The sequence below is a fragment of the Pituophis catenifer genome, unplaced genomic scaffold, assembly GCF_029215685.1.
Source record: "Pituophis catenifer annectens isolate HBS135680 unplaced genomic scaffold, rPitCat1.0.hap2 SCAF_12, whole genome shotgun sequence".
Taxonomy (NCBI): Eukaryota; Metazoa; Chordata; class Lepidosauria; order Squamata; family Colubridae; genus Pituophis; species Pituophis catenifer.
In genome coordinates this window covers 5,336,203-5,353,638 of record NW_027256892.1, presented here as the reverse complement: position 1 = coordinate 5,353,638, position 17,436 = coordinate 5,336,203, and the positions used below count along the sequence as shown (strand labels likewise).

The 17,436-nt window shown below is 36.1% G+C and overlaps 1 protein-coding gene across 1 annotated transcript in view; it reads left to right on the top strand.

Moving 5' to 3' along the window:
* The first annotated feature begins 268 nt into the window (after positions 1–268).
* The window catches only part of LRRTM4 (leucine rich repeat transmembrane neuronal 4), a 404,742-nt gene continuing 387,574 nt past the window's right edge, over positions 269–17,436 (top strand). Inside the window, exon 1 of the mRNA XM_070952589.1 lies at positions 269–1,843. Within this exon, the coding sequence (XP_070808690.1) occupies positions 269–1,843 (1,575 nt within the window). The remainder of the gene's footprint in view (positions 1,844–17,436) is intronic.

Genomic DNA, 17,436 nt, shown 5'->3' with positions numbered 1-17,436 from the left:
GAGGTAAATGAATAAATGTAGTCTGATTGTATATGTTGGCTGATTAGGGAGAAGGAAACATTGGAAAAAAAGAGTCAGTATAGCAAAGATCTCTATGTAAAACACCAAGCTTACACACATACACACACAAAAAGAGAAAAAGAGAGAGAGGATGAGAGAGAGGGCGAATTGCATGGAAGCAAGGCATCATGTTTTGAATTCAACTCTTTTATTTGTTATTTGAAATCCTGATGGTGAATACTATGATTCTGATTTGAGTGGCCTCACGATGTATGTTTGTTATCTTCATATTGTAGGTTTCCATGTAATTAAGCATCTGAGAGGCATGAGTGCAGTGCTTGTTCTCCTTCCTACTGTGCTGTTTGTGACGTTGAGTGGGGCTCAGCGAGCTTGCCCCAAGAACTGCAGATGTGATGGCAAAATTGTGTACTGTGAATCCCATGCATTCAGAGACATTCCTCATAACATTTCTGGAGGATCTCAAGGCTTATCGTTACGGTACAACAGCATCCAGAAGCTCAAGCCAAATCAGTTTGCAGGCCTACACCAACTCATATGGCTTTACCTTGATCATAACTACATCGCTTCAGTGGATGAGGATGCCTTTCAAGGCATTCGAAGGCTGAAGGAATTAATTCTAAGCTCCAATAAAATTACGCACCTTCACAATAAAACATTTCACCCAGTCCCCAACCTACGCAATCTAGACCTGTCTTACAACAAGCTACAGGCGCTTCAGTCAGAGCAGTTTAAAGGTCTTCGCAAGCTCCTGATCTTGCACTTACGATCCAACTCACTGAAAACAGTTCCTATTCGGGTTTTCCAAGATTGTCGCAACCTTGATTTCTTGGATTTAGGCTACAATCGTCTGCGGAGTTTATCTCGCAATGCCTTTGCTGGCCTTTTGAAGCTCACAGAGCTCCACTTGGAACACAACCAATTTTCTAAGATCAACTTCGCTCACTTTCCTCGTCTCTTTAATCTCCGCTCCATTTACTTGCAGTGGAATAGGATCCGATCCTTAAGCCAAGGGTTGACCTGGACTTGGAGTTCTTTGCACAATTTGGATTTATCGGGAAATGACATTGCAGGGATTGAACCTGGGACATTTCAGTGCCTGCCAAACTTGCAGAAACTCAACTTGGATTCCAACAAACTTACTAACATCTCTCAGGAGACTGTCAATGCCTGGATTTCTTTGATATCTATTACACTTTCTGGAAATATGTGGGAATGTACCCGGAGCATTTGCCCTCTGTTTAACTGGCTTAAAAACTTCAAGGGAAACAAAGAAAGTACCATGATTTGTGCAGGCCCTAAGCATATTCAGGGTGAAAAGGTGAGCGATGCGGTAGAAACCTACAACGTTTGTGCAGAAATCCCAGTGGTGGTCACTGAAAAACCTTACCAGGTCCCTAAAACCCAGCAGAGACCCATCTTTATTCCAAAACCCACCATTCCCAAAGTGGAAGACTATGAACCAATATCTTTTACACCAAGCCCTTCTCCAGATTTCCCAACATCTGGACAAGAACCAGAATATGAGCATGTTTCCTTTCACAAAATAATTGCTGGAAGTGTTGCCCTATTTCTTTCAGTGGCTATGATTTTGTTGGTCATTTATGTTTCGTGGAAACGCTACCCAGCCAGCATGAAACAGCTCCAACAACACTCCCTCATGAAAAGGCGTAGGAAAAAAGCCCGAGAATCTGAAAGGCAAATGAACTCCCCTTTACAGGAGTATTATGTGGACTACAAGCCAACAAACTCTGAGACCATGGATGTATCGGTTAATGGATCTGGACCCTGCACGTATACCATTTCTGGCTCCAGGGAATGTGAGGTATGAACCATGATCCTCCTAAATCCATTTCTGCTGCTGGGAAGGAGAGGTAAATGTTTGACACTCTTGAGGTGACTCTAATCACTAGAAAGATTAATGAGTCTTGTTTCTTTGGGGTGAAAGGTTATGAATTAAATTGCAACAGTCAGGGAAGTGATGGTGTCTAACTTTCAAGAATTCGGACTTAAAAGCTATTAGTTTAAGAGTAAAAATGAGTTTGGGATGAATAGCATCAGGAAAGCCCCTTGGGTCTAGCTTTAGCTATTTTATTCTGGTTAAAAATCAGGGTTACTTCTATCATGATTTTATATTGTGAGATAACAGCAACAAAGGGGAGACTCTGTTATACCATAAAAATGTGTCTTTGTAGCAGAAACATAAACTTTTTTTCCCTTGTTTTATTTCAAATGAAATTCTAAATAGCTTACTATACAAACACTCCCCTTCCCTGGATTTTGGTCCTGATCCTTCATGCATGTTAAGAATATCTCATTACATGTCACTTCCTTGACATGTAAGGAAGGTGGATATTCAACACCTGTATACAAGGCAGTTCTTTCAGAAGTGTCTCGATGAATAAAGGATGGGTTAAATGTGGCCTTTTGTGGTTGGCGGTGCTGAAATCAAAGAATTTCTTTAAAATGTGTCTGCTGGGGAAAGGCAGGTTCTCCACTCACATTTCATTTGAGAACAATTATTTTATATCAGTTGGAAGCTTGTGTTCAACTGTGAATATGATAGTTAGAGAGAATGGGAGGATGTGTTGCTGATCTCCCAGGGATGGGAGAAAGAGCATCTGAGGACCCACTGCTTCACAGAAGGCTACTGCAAACAGGATGGGAGGAGAAAAGGCGAATAATGTGTACTCTAGTTATGGTTCTTGGCAGCATGGGGACAGGGTGGGAGGTGTTATTCGACTTGAGCGGCTGCAGGATTTACAATCCTCCTAATTGTCTTTCCTGAAAATCCAACCTGCTTCTGACCAGAATATGGATTATGCTATGAAGCCTGTGCCCAAAATTTGCCAAGATAGATTGCTCTTACGCTTTGATATCTTGTTACATTAAAAGGCACTTCAATTTAAAGACAGTGCAAATGAATGCACCTTCCAAATAAGATGGACACTCTCCACTGAACTGCTGAATCAAATCCAATGTCTTTCATCAATCCAGCCGTTTGAATGTATACTTTCTGATGCCTTTCTGAATTGATTAGAAAACCCAATCAACTTTATATTCCAAATCAATTAGAAGTGTCAGATCAGATCAGATTGATTGTTTGAATCAGAATGAATAATTTAAATAAGAATTACAGATACCTAGGAGAAAATCTGCTTTGACCATATTACAATGGCAATTCCTTTGCTTTCCCATGCTACCAGATTTAGTTTCTAGGGATATTTCAATAGAAGGACAATTGGAATTGCACTGAAAGTATTAACTTGCTTCACTGTATTTTTTTCCCATTTTGACTTTAATTAATATATTCGTTGTTGTTTTTTTAAAAAAAATAATGAAGAAGCAGACACTTTAATTATTTTTCTACCTGTTGAGAAAGGCTATTCCCATCAGTCTAATTTAGTTTCTTCAGAAACATATTTATAACTCGTGAAGAGTCTAAAACAAGCTGATAAATCCCTATTAGAGTCTAGTGAATTCAATAGATCATTGGATATGACTTTGCTGGGCTTTGATTATGCTCAAATCACATCAGTTGCTCTGCTTGAGAAGAAGTTTAAAGTGTTTCCTGTTGACTAAAGAAGAAACATACACCATCCTAGGGGAAATATAGACAGTCGGACAGATGTTTCTTTTCTATGGCAATGAGATATATAATTTAAAAATCAAATATACATGTATTGTTTTATAGATAAATGTATAAAACGATAGGCTATGCCTTCTCCAAAGTAGGTTTCTCTGAATTTGATAGGGTTTGCTTGGTTTTAATTTCTTAGGGTTTGTAAATCCTGGTTTATCATTTTTGATAAACTAACAATGGCATAAGTATTGCTAGTGTGTTGTTTTCATTTGTCATACACCCAAGCAAGAACTAGAAAGCATAATGTAGGGATAATTTCCATGTTCTAATAGAAAATCAATAGCTGTTATATGAGAAAAGAATTCTGATATTTTATGATGAACATCTGGAGCAGTACGAAGTCATCCCCACATTCTACGTTCAACCCCTAAAGGATGAAGTTACAAGGGTGCAGTTATTTCCGTTAATGTCACACTTAAAGAAATAGTAATATAATCCAAAGATCCCACTACCTTCAAAAACAATCTGTAAACCCATTTCCAGCTAAATGTATTTATTTATGAATTGTGGAAGCTACTTCTATCCAACTGAACTCTAGAGATAATTTTCAGTATATTCAGTAAATCACAATATTAATAATACAATATAGAAACTAATATATCTGTAAATAAAATTAACTCTCACCTTAGTGAGTCATTATCAAAAAATCTTCAGGATGGGGGAAGTTATTTACAAGTTCCTTGATGGCCATAAGAATAAGAGCCATCTTATTTATTTATTTGTATATATGTGTGTATGTATGGAAGCAAATGGTCTTTGCATTTTACAAAGATGCAGATTATATTTGAACCCATGGAAAGTATTTTCCATGCAAATATATAGCTTTGAATTGAGGACCAGTAAAGACATATTTTTAAATAAATTAAAACAATAAACTCTTTATTTTTCTCTTAAAAGTGGCCATATTCCCACCTACTATTTCCTAAACTGGCCAATGAAAAAGAGCTAGTTTTATTAAAGTCTTGTTAATACAGTCCTAACTGGACTAGGAGTTTCCAAAAAAAAACCTGGGTGAGGACTCTGTACATCCAAAATGATGTATTTTAGTTAGTGTGACTCTCTTAGAACCACAAATATATGGATTTGAAGACTTGGATAAGTAGATTGTATGAATAGGACCAATAAATTGCTGTACTCTGATAACATACCAAATAACTTGTGGGAACATCCAAGGTGAAATTAACTGACCCAGTCAATATAAACATCTAAAAACATCTAATATCTTTAAAAAGTCTGTAATTCAAATATTCCCAGTTAAAGGAAGAAGGAAGTGGAAGTAATAACAATAGGGATTGGTTTTTGTGGTATCATCATAACAAAGAGAAAATAAAATGTGAGAAAGAAGCAAATGATTTCTCACAATTCCAGAGAACTTTGGAGCTCTGTAGAGAAAAAGGAGTGCAGATACAATCCACTTGATTAAAGCAAAACTAATTTACAACTGAAAAATCTCTATCACAACCAATAATGAAATGTTTCTATTGTTTCAGTTCAGAGACTCGGTCAATAATTTGCTCATGAACATTGGCCTTCTAAAGCCTTAAATCTTGTCCACTCATTAGCATTGTGTTGCAAAGGAATGGCAAAAGAAATGTGTAAGAGATTCTGCTTAATAACCATGCAAAAGTCATTGGAGAAGACTAGTGACACTAACTTCTCACTGAATCAGTTATTTAAAACAGCATTGTTTTAAAGGACAGGATTGTTGCTATCCCAAACAGGCAGAAGTTAGGTTATATTTGCTTGCTTGCTTCTTGTTAGCAGGAATGGGCTTCCAGACGTCCTCCTTTAAGCTGGATGGTAGTTTCCAGCTTCTGGACTTCCCCAAATTCTTCCTCCATGTTCTAAAAATGTATATTAGGTACAGGTAGTCCTCAACTTACAACAGTTGAGTTAGTGACCATTCAAACTTACAACAGCACTGAAAAAAGTGACTTTGACCGTTTTCACAGTTACAACCTTTGCAGCATTCTCATGATCATGTGATCAAAATTCAGATGCTTGGCAACTGGTTCATACTTATGACAGTTGCAGTGTTCCGAGATCATGTGGTCACCTTTTTCAACCTTCTGACAAGCAAAGTCAATGGGGTAGCCAGATCCACTTAACAACTATGTTGCCAATTTAACCACTGCACGGATTCACTTAACAACAGTGGCAAGAAAGTTCATAAAAAGGGGCAAAACTCACTTAACAAATGTCTCACTTAACAACACAAATGTTGTGGTCAATTGTGGTCGTTAGTTGAGGAATACCTGTATAAGCCACCTTTTGATAGTCAGACTCCATTTAACATTTGGGACCCCGCTGGATGGGGCAGTTATTCCAATTGAATAATTTCCATCTTTCATCCATCTTCATAGATGGGTCAAAATATTTCTTGCTTGGGCATTTTAGAACTGATGGGTTGTTTTTTTTAAAAAAAAATATGTTTCACTTTAACTATGTTATGTCTATTTTAGAGGTTACATTGAAATTTTAATGAATCATGTAAAACAATACCATTGACTTACAAGTTTTTAAAACAGTAGCTTTATCTTTACTCTCAGGAGTCCATAAATTAAGAAAAACCATTATTATTGAAATGTTTTGATATGTTGCCAACAGCAGTGATGAAAAATCATTTCCAGAAAATACCAATGGGGAAAAAAAAAACACATTTGTCTTTATGGATCAAGTAGAATCTTTAGCCCACATATTTCTGTAACACTTTTATTACAATGCAAGTAGGTCTGTTTTTACTTTTTCTCACGAGCTGAAATCCCAGGGTGCACTGGCAAATTTAATTTATTTATCTGTTAGCAAACAGAAATGTCTACCATGTTTACAAATTTGCTAGATTCCAAGCTCCAGTTTGTATTCTTCAAAAGTTCAACGCTGAATCAATTGGTGGGTTCACATGATTCATATTCCTCTACTTTTAATTCAAGTTTAATTTTCATTTGGTAGTTCTAGTCCCATGATTGTAATAATGAAATGAAATGTCACTGATTTTGAACTCCAAGGATTATAGAAAAGTTGTGTTTGACTCTTGGAATTTGATTCTGTTGAATGGGTACAATGTGTATATAAACCTTTTCTGAGAGATAAGGACTTTGAATGATGCATGGTGGTGGTAGAGTCATACACCCCACAAAATATGATAGGTTACCACAAAGGAATGAGTGGAACCAGATGTAACTTCATTTTAATAATAAATCAGGAAATCAGGAATCTAGTCTGTAACTTATTTTCCCAATTATCACATTTGAAAATTACAATTAATGGCAATTTTTGGAAGATGGTGACATCCAAACTTTTTGTGAGAGCTACATGCAATCATGAATCCTTGAAATCTGCAGGGTTGATATATAACTTTCTTCTAGCAGGAAAAAGTCAAACAGGCTTGATCTTTTTTAAAAAAAATGAATTGGGAATATAGGAATAAGCTTACATTAACATTGTTACTTTGGAATGAAGAGAGGAAGACTTTCAACTCAACTTGAGGAGGATATGGAGAGATATGGAGAGAGTAGGTTAATCTGTTCATCTATTCCCAGCTGACTGATATCCTGTGAACTCTCACCTAAGATGATGTCTATTTCAGTATTCATTGGATTCTGTAGGTGTGCAGTTGAGGTAGAACTTACCTCTACAGTTTTTGACATGATCCTGAACTTAATTCATTTCAAGAATCCAAGAAAAATAACCATGAATAATCATAACTAGAATGTAAATGTCTTGATTCCAAGAAAGCAGTTGCTGTCATATGGTTTGTTGATGTAATAAGTCAATGGCCAAAGGAAGCTATTTGGAACTCCTTTTATGGCATTGAGATATCAGCAATTATTTTGCTCATGCTCGTATTGGAAGAAAGGGAACAATAATAATAAAAAAAGTAGGATAAAAAAAGTAAATTTCGTTTTATATGGTGTAAGATTCTGTAACCTTTAAAAAGAAAAGATTGGATGAAAATTGACTGCTGTGTAAAGACCAGAGAAAGTAACTTAGTTTTTAAGAATAAATCTTTTGCATTATCAGTCATCTGATAAGATATCAGCTGTTCTCTAAAGATCACTCTTTGAATGGGAGGATTTGTATATTTCAGGGTTATGTGAGGATTTATATCACATAGCAACAGTAATTCCTTAAAATTACCTCAAGTCACAGAGAAATGACATTGACTAAAGCTTATCAGGAAATTTAGCTGCTGTAATTTGGAGAAGTATGTGGTTGACTGAAGGACCTCCAATAGGATGGACGAAATAAACATGACCCATGAAAGGTGATGAACATGGTGGGATGCAAGAGTAACTTTAGGGGAAGTAACTTTAGGGGTCAGCCTATTTTCAAAGAACCTGAGGGCAGGACAAGAAGTAACAGATGGAAGCTTATCAAGGAGAGATATAAGGTAGAATTAAGAGAAATTTCCTGACAGTTAGAACAATTAATCAGTGGAACACCTTATCTCCAGAAGTGGTGGGTGAACCATCACTGGAGGTGTTCAAGAAGAGACTGGACATTCATTTGTTCAAAATAGTATAGTGCAGGGCTGTCAAACTCCCGGCCTGCATCCAGATGTGTCACATGCTGGCCACGCCCATGCCCGGTTTAGCGAAGGGGGAAAAAGTCCTGATATATCACGTGATGTGGCTGTGACGATGTGAGTTTGACACCCTTGGTATAGAGGAAGGGATTGGACTAGAAAACTCTAAGCTCCGTTCCTGCCCTATTATTCTATCTTCTATGAGAAAAATATAAAGAAATAAGAGGAAAAAGGCACAGATCGATAGAAATGCTTTAATGTACCAGTGGTATATTCTGTCAAAAGATATATTTTATGAAGTTTACTATGTGCATGTAAAATTCTAGTAAGATTATAGTGGATTTTTTTGTGTTCTAATTTGAAAGGCTCCGCATCAGAGCCAAATCTCCTTATTTTGCCTATTGTTTCTTATCTATAAAATCTTCTGGTGCTATGAACTACAAAAGCATGTTTCAGGCACATCCTGGGTTCATATCTATTCCACATTCTCAATATGGACATCTAACATAATGCTTTTTAAAATCCACATTAGCCTTGATTTTATTGTACCACAAATACGCCTGCTACCAAAGCCTCAGGTAATGTCCTAATTGTAGGTTATTTCCAAATAGCTACATTAAGAAATGGACTGAAATATATATATAAAAAAGATATGTTAAGCTGGAGAAAACTGTAACAGTCATGTGCCAGGGAGAATTTCTGTGATAAAATCGAATGTCTTGCCTAGAACAATACTTTTGATTCAGATAATTCCTCTTTTGACAACTGATACAGCATGTAAACAGTGGCAGAAGGACATGTCTAAATTTGTATGGCAGGGGAGAAAATCCCAAATTAAATCTAAGGTGTTACAAGAGGAGGAGTGGGTTTATTAGATATGAACTTGGGAAAAAAAAGCTTTTTTTTTTTTTTTTTGCAATTTGCTGTTTGGTTTGGATGAAAGAGTGGGTGCTGCTGAGAAAGAGAAGGCTTTCAGCTTATTTTTGAAATGGTGCCGTTGAGCACATAACTGGAGCATCTGCTGCCTTTATTTGTTGCAAAGCCTGATTTCACCTAAGGAGAAGGTGTTTCCTAAAAACTCAAGTCTCTCAAAAATATGACACAGGTTCTGCAAGAAATCATTGTTTCCAGCTGTGGAAGCATGACATGTGTTATGCCTTCAGGACACACGCACACACGCACACACATTTTCCAAGAGACCAACAGAGACATTGTGTGAGAATGAGTGTTATTTTCTGCATTAACTTGAGAATGATTTCTTTAAAAAAAAAAAAAAAATTATTGAACAGTTTTAATTTTTGTTTTAACAATTTGCTTTTTTACAACATTTCTACATCGGTATATATCCTTTATATATTCATTCCCCCCCTCCCCCTTTACATCAATTTACCTTTATCTATACATTTGGTTTCATTGTCTTTTATACATATTAACATATTGATATACTAAATTAAACTCATTCATTTTGTGTCGTATATATATATGTACAAGTTTGTTACTAATTTCTAACTCCTAATTCTTCTTCCTTTAATCTTTTCTTAACTTTTATACCTATCCTCTAACCAGTGGTGGGATTCAAGTAATTTAACAACTGGTTCTCTGCCCTAATGATTTCTTCCAACAACCAGTTTGCCAAACTGCTCAGAAAGTTAACAACCAGTTCTCCCGAAGTGGTGCGAACTGGCTGAATCCCATCACTGCCTCTAACCATTCATACCATTCATTCCATACTGTATAGTACTCTGCTTCTCCTTTATCTTTTATTTCTTTTGTAAGTCTATCCATCTCTGCGCACTCTAAAACTTTTCTTATCACATTTTCCTCTGATGGTATAGTGTTAGTCTTCCTCTGATGGTATAGTGTTATTCTTCCAATTTTGTGCATACATTATTCTTGCTGCGGTTATAATAATATTAAGTATTGTGTTTTTTTTTATCATGATTTCCTGTGAGTATTAAATAATAATAGAAATAATTCTGGTTTCAAATCTATTTGCTGTTTGGTTATCTCTTCAAGCCATTTTCTTATTCTAATCCAGTCTTTTTCTCTTGAAAAAAAAAAGGTCTTCTAATTGCAAAAAACAAACCGACCACTTTGTTCTCAGAGATCATAACCATGTTAGGAAAATTTACATCTCCCCACCCCTTTTTTTCTTCTTCTTTTGGGCCTTTATGTAATATGTAACTTTGTAATGCAAAATACATACTAGGGTTAGGACTGTACCAATATTCAGTTTGGAGATTCAGTTTGGCAGGTATATAATTGAATCCCCAAATCAAATTGACTTTCTGAATTGAATTATTGATTTGGATTGGGTCATCAAATTGAATCAGGTTCTTTCAAATTAATCTGACAGTTTGAGGGTCTTTTGGGGCATGCATAAAACATCCTTTTTCCCTGATCAAATTTAATTTCTGAATTGGATCAATTCAGTTTCTTCCTATTGATTTAGAAATACAGACTGACAATTCTAAATTGACTTTTTTCAATTAAACTGTTGCTTTGAGATGGATCATATATAATCTTAGCATCCTACTATTGATACAGAATGTCAATGCATATGCATACATGCAGATATGTAATGTCCTATATGATTTTTTTTTAATTTGATTTATATGCCGCCCTTCTCCGGAGACTCAGGGCAGCTTACAATGCGCTAAGCAATAGCCTTCATTCTTTTGTATATTTATACAAAGTCAGCTTATTGCCCCCACAACTGGGTCCTCAATTTACCTACCTTAGAAAGGATGGAAGGCTGAGTCAACCTTGAGCCTTGGCGAGATTCGAACCTGCAGTAATTGCAGGCAGCTGGTCTTAATAACCAGCTTAATAACAGGGTGCCTTAGACCACTGTACTACCAAGGCTTTGTTTTTTTTGCCTAATTTCTAATTATTGCCTAATTATCTAATTTCTAATTATTGCCTAATTTCTCATGTAAAATCACATGACACTAAGCTACCCTGTTTCCCCCAAAATAAGACATCCCCTGATAATAAACCCAATCCGGCTTTTGAGCACATGGCAATAAGGCCAAGCACTTATTTCAGGGTTCAAAAAAATATAAGACATGGTCTTATTTTTGGGAAAACACGGTAGTAGGAATGGCCAACACCCCAGAAGACAAGCTCAGGATCTAGAAATATTTTGACAGACTTTAACAATGGGCCCTATCCAACAAAATGAAATTTAATATGGAAAAAAGCAAGGTTTTACACTTAGGCAGGAAAAACCAAAGGTACAAATACAGATTGGGTGAAACCTGTCTCAAAAACAGTAACTGTGAGAGGGACTTTGGAGTTCTAATGGACGATCACTTAAACATGAACCAGCAATGCGGTAGCAGTCAAAAAAGATAATACAATCCTTGGTTGTATAAACTGAGAATCAATCATGTGAAGTATTAGTACAGCTTCTTAGTAAGGCCACACCTGGAATATTGCAGCCACTTTGGGTCATCTCATTACAAAAAGATGTTGGGACTTTAGAAAAGTCTGCAAAGAAAAGCATCTAAGATAATTAAAGGCCTGGAGACTAAAACATATGAAGAACAGTTGCAGGATTTGAGTTTGGCTCAAATAAGGACTAGGAGGGACATAATAGCAGTATGAAATGTATTTGAATATAAGTATAATAGCAATATTCCAGTATTTGAGAGGCTACCACAAAGAGGAGGGGGTCAACTTATTTTCCAAAACACCAGAGGATGGAAATAAATGGATGGAAAGTAATCAAGGAGAGAAGCAACCTGGAATTAATTAGGAGAAACTTCCTAATAATGAGAACAATTGACCAGTGGAATAGCTTGCCATCACACGTTGTGGCTGCTTCATCACTGGAGATTTTTAAGAAGAGACTGGACAGTCACTTCTGGACAGTATATTCTGCTTGGGCAGGAGATTGGACTAGAAGACCTCCAAGGTTGCTTCCAGCTCTATTCCGATTGATTGATTGACATACAATTGATTGGTTGGTTGACTCAGCCTTCCATCCTTTCGAGGTAGGTAAATTGAGGACCCAGATTGTGGGGGCAATAAGCCAACTTTGTATAGAACAACACCGCTTAGGGGGGCTCAAAAGCCCTAATAAGCAGGTATATACAAAAAAGTATGTAAGCTATTGCTATAATGCATTGTAAGCCTCCCTGAGTCTACGGAGAAGGGCGGCATATAAATTGGACAAACAAACAAACAAACAAACAAACAAACAAACAAATACCCTTCTATTTATAAATGACTCTCATTGAACCATCTTTCCATTTTGATCAGAAAAATCCAAAGCGATAAGGCTGTGAAATGCAATTGGAAATAATACTGTGATTTTCATTAGTATTAGATTTTGATTATATCTATTTTTAAACTAATAATTAATTTTAAAATGGGATTTTTAAAATGTGATGTTATGTGACATTTATATGTGCTTCCAAGTTGATTCATTGGTTTACTTGTTTGTTAGTTTATTCCTTTTCTATAGCCAACCATCTCAAGCAAGTAGCTCTAGGCACTGAATCTAAAACAATTAAAAACAATTATAATATAATACAAGTGAAATATATATGGCAGCCAAGTTTTAATGATATTTATCTTGAAAGTTGGCCTGCCTTAGGCAGATTAGGTGTTGAAGGAGGAGGTAAGAGATGTCTCTAGAAACAAGGTATCTTTTGCTTGTTGAAGGCATTACTCATTTTGCTCTTGAAAGCCATACCTATCATGATTTTAGAAGTTTCTCTTGTCAACTTCAGGGAAAGTTACAACTGTTCTTTTTAATGTTTAGAATGTTGCATAATTACAGTGAGGGTTAATTTATTGTATTTACTAATTTGATTTTTATAACTATTCATCTCCACAAGTAATTCTGTTCATAGCTATAGTTTTGTGCCCTCAAGTCAGTCTCTTTATTTTTAAAAAATCCTTTCCCACCTCTATGTGTGTTCTATACCTTTCTCAATCTCAGGTCCTCCACCAGAGGCCTGGGAGTTTGAGAGTTCTGTGAAGTATCTTAGCTACTCCTAATACTGCAGTCTTCTGGACAAAGAGCTATGATGTTGCTCCTGGAATCTCCCAATTTAGGAGTCACAATCCCAAGTGTTCCTACCACTACTGGGGCCATTTTGGCCTCTACTTTCCACATTCTCTACAATTCCTTCTTCAAGCCCTAGTACTTCTCCAGTTTTTCATCCTCCCTTCTCCTGTAGTTGCTGTGATTTGACACCGTTACATCTATCGGCTTTGATGTCTTCTATCCTTGTCCATAGACAATGTCTAGTTGATTAACCAGTATCAATTTGTCCATCTGGGTCTAGAAGTAACACATGATCTTAACCCTCTTATTCTCTGCAACCTTCTAGGGAATCTCCCATCTGGGTTTAAGAGGTTCTAGCCCTTTCATTGTGCAGATATTCCTGTATACAATACCTGCTATTCCTGCCTGCATCTTACAACCTGCCACTATGCCACTATTGATGGACTTCTCTGAGGCCTCTCTGCATACTGTGCACCTTGAATTCTTTCAGTGGAGTAGATCCCTGCTTCTATGGATCTGATGCTTAGTGCCTGTTCTTCTGCTGCTATGATCAATGTCAGAATGCTGTCTTTTAGTCCAGCCCTTTCCAGCCACTGGAATTAAAATAAATTAAAAGGGACATATAAATAATTAAAATGGATATAAAATTAACAAACCAAAAAATGATCTGAAAAACTTTCCTATAGTGAATTTATTAAAAAAAAGGCTTGTTAACGAAAAACAATGAAAAAATGTAAAGAAATCAAGTTCTAGAACATTTTTTGAAGGGAGTAAAAATCAAGATTGTTAGCAATAAAGGAAGGAATATAACATCTGTTTATTTGTTTCAAGGCTAAAGTAGATATGTTGCTATCTTTAGTAACCCTTAACGGACTTTTGCTGATATCAGGACTGAAATAATGAGGCTTTATAGATTTGTTTATGGATGAGAAGGGATATGGGAAGAAGAGATCATTTGTATTTTAAGAGAAGGTGGTAAGTTATTAAAAATATTTATACTTGGTTGGGGGAAGGGGAAGACACTTCTTTATATATTTCTTTACTATATTCTTATTTTTTTTTCTTTTATACTGTTTTAAATTTGAATTTTATTATTGTAAATTGTAACCTTTAATAAACTATTTTGGAAATAGTTGCAATTTTCTCCTTCCTAGGGCTGCGAGAAAAAGTATTGCCCTCTAGGACTTCATGCCTAATGCAAGACTAGAATTCATGAATTCCTAGTTTATAGTTTGATGCCTTAACCACTAAGCCAAACTGGCTCTCCACTTAACAACTAATGAATGTAATATCTGGGATAGATAAAACCCGTACCTAGACTTGCAAATGCAACTATAGGTTTAAAAGAAAAATGACAACTAATACTAGGATGTTTGATCTATTCTTTCTCCCACTCTTCTCTTAAACTTCCTTTGAGGGAGAGAAGTTTTGTGCTTAATGGCTGTTACTGTATCAGAGTAAAATTAAGATTATGAGAATATCATCCTTCTGAGGTCAGCAAAATGAGGACTCAGATTGTTGGGGGCAATAGGCTGACTCTGTAAACCACTTAGAGAGGGCTTGAAAGCGCTGTGAAGCAGTATATAAGTCTGAGTGCTATTGCTATCATTAGATGATTATTAATTTTGAAGGTCTATATTGACATGGGAGTATTCTCTGCTCTTATGTTCCACATCTATGCCACAGCCCTGAATGCCAACATTGTGGCTGGCCTCCGGTGAAGCTGGGAAAAAGTATCTAATTAATTGTCCTCCAGGAAGACCCCTTGCACCTTAGCATTTGCCAGGTAACTTTTCTCAGTAATAGACATCCTAACCAGATGCAGCAAAAGAAGCAAAAAATGCTTAGGCTATGTATAGCTCTAAATGCCCTGCCCTTGTTTTAAAAATGAATGACTTTGCTGGGGAAATGAATCCAGAACCCTCCATAAGGTTGACCTTTCCAGTAAATGTCTCATTGCTTCTCTTGAGAGGAAAGGATGCGCAGTGAAACAGCTTCCTGTTTGAAACTCTTTGCCTCGCTTCTACTTTCAACTTGCATGTGCTGGAAAGAGGTAATTACTAGTTTTAAGATGGGTTGAAAGAACAAAAATAACAGGTATGCATAATTTCACTCCTCTGCTTCTAAATTCAGAGATCTCGGTGAAGAGCTTCATGATTTCTATCGCTGCCACCCGTCACTCTTGTAAAAGAGCAGCAGCAGCAAGATATCTACCCTACAAACTACAAAATGTACTTTCAGGATTTAGTTTTAGCATGACAATTTCCCCTTGCAATTTTTTTTTTTTACCCTACCAGTTCTCATTCAATTTGATGACAGCATTTGTTCTTGGAAGTTCTCCCAACCCAATGGGAATTCTGGCATCCCTGTCTTTTAACATGAAATGAGCCCACTGAGCAGTTTGCAGATTCCTTCAGCACCTGCCTGACCTACTTCCCAATTTTATCTAATTCTTCTTCTTCTTCCTAGTGTTATTCTTGGGCTACGGCAGGGCCCACTTCCAAGCTTATCTAATTGAAGTTTAGAAATAGAGGTAGAGGCTGAGATAGAGAGGGAGGGAGGGAGGGAGGGAGGGAGGAAGGAAGGAAGGAAGGAAGGAGGAAGGAGGGATTCTGCAAAGCACACATTTTTAAAAGTTATCCTTTTTTCCCAAAGATCTTCAGCTTCATAGAGCTTCTGTAAGCATTTTTAATCACTTTGGAATATGCCCATGTTCCTATTTCACTTCACCTCTCCCCCCCAAAAAAGTTACAAAAATAAACTAGATTTCATATGCTGTAAGAAGCAATCTTTTCTGTTTGTCATTCAGTGGATGACCATGCAACATAAAGGAAACTATTTTATGAGAACAGCCACAGCACATACTTAAAATTTCAGTTAGTCTCACTGCCTACCCCCCTCTTCTCCCAGATTTTTATGCTTGCTGTCATTTAGTCATCAGCAAACAAAGGTCAAGGGATATAACTAGTAGCTAAGCATAGCTGAGTAATTGGGAGCTTCATGGCAACAGATAGTGGACAACCTTTTGCTGCTAGGGAACACAGGAAATGTAGTTTTTCAAGACCAATTGTCTCAATGAATTTATTTATAATTAACTGGCATATTTAAAAGCTTCAGAGGGGTTGTTTTTATCCACATTGCTATGGCAAATTGTATAAATGCTCTGACCCTCGAAGCAGACCCATGAATTTATTCTGATAATCTAATATTCAATGAAGTCTATGAACAATTGCTTTCTCTTCCAGAAAGCATATTTTTCATATCTTCTCTCATCGCCACCCTTCTGGAGTTGGGACAAGGGAAGGATCTGCATATATATTTAAAGGATGCCTGCTTCAATTTAACATTTAGAGATAAATTGAATTTAGCCACTTTCATCAGGAGAAAAATAAATATATAGCAAAAACAGAAATGAAAGTGTTTTGGTATAAGAAAAGAGGCATTTAAATAAGCTTGAATTTCAGATTTGCAGAGTCCAGATTTGAATTTTCATTAAAAGTATCTTTTACTCTGAAATTGATATTTTAGTTAATTTGACTTGTTCTTTACAGCTTCCAATTATTTGTGTTGTTCATATTTTAAAAACTATACTTGATACCTTAAGAGTCTAAACCTGTTTTAATTTTAAAGGAACCTGATATTCCTAAATTCATGTATTGTAATTGCTTAGATTCTTTCGATGGATTGAGAGATATTTGAACTTTCTATTTTCCTGAAATTCATTATAGCTTGTGGTAGCATATCTCTGTCATACTTTTTTCTTATGCAACTGCTTTATCATATGTGTTATTTAAAAGCAATTTAAAGCAATGTTTCAAGTTTTTAATTTTTAAACAGGCTTTTAACATTGTATCATAACACGTTTTCAATCCTATCTGTCTTTTTTATAGTGTTTAATATTTGACTTGCTTTTGTAATTACAACTTTGTAGTTTAAATGTTTTAATTATTCTTTTTCTGAGTCAACATTGGTGGATCCTACTCGTGAAGTTTGCATCAGTCGTTAAATCAATGGAATGCAAACTTTCAATAAAATTAAAGAAGTTTCTCTAGGAAGTTACATCCTCTATGAAGGGTGGCTTGTTCGGCGTAATCTGTCAGAATTGGAAATGATTGAACTGACTATAATGTCTTTTGAAGGAGACATCAATCAAGTTCATTGATTAAATAAAATGTCAAGGGTTTTTGTTTTGTTTTGTTTGTATTTTGGGCTTTTTTATGCCCCTGGATG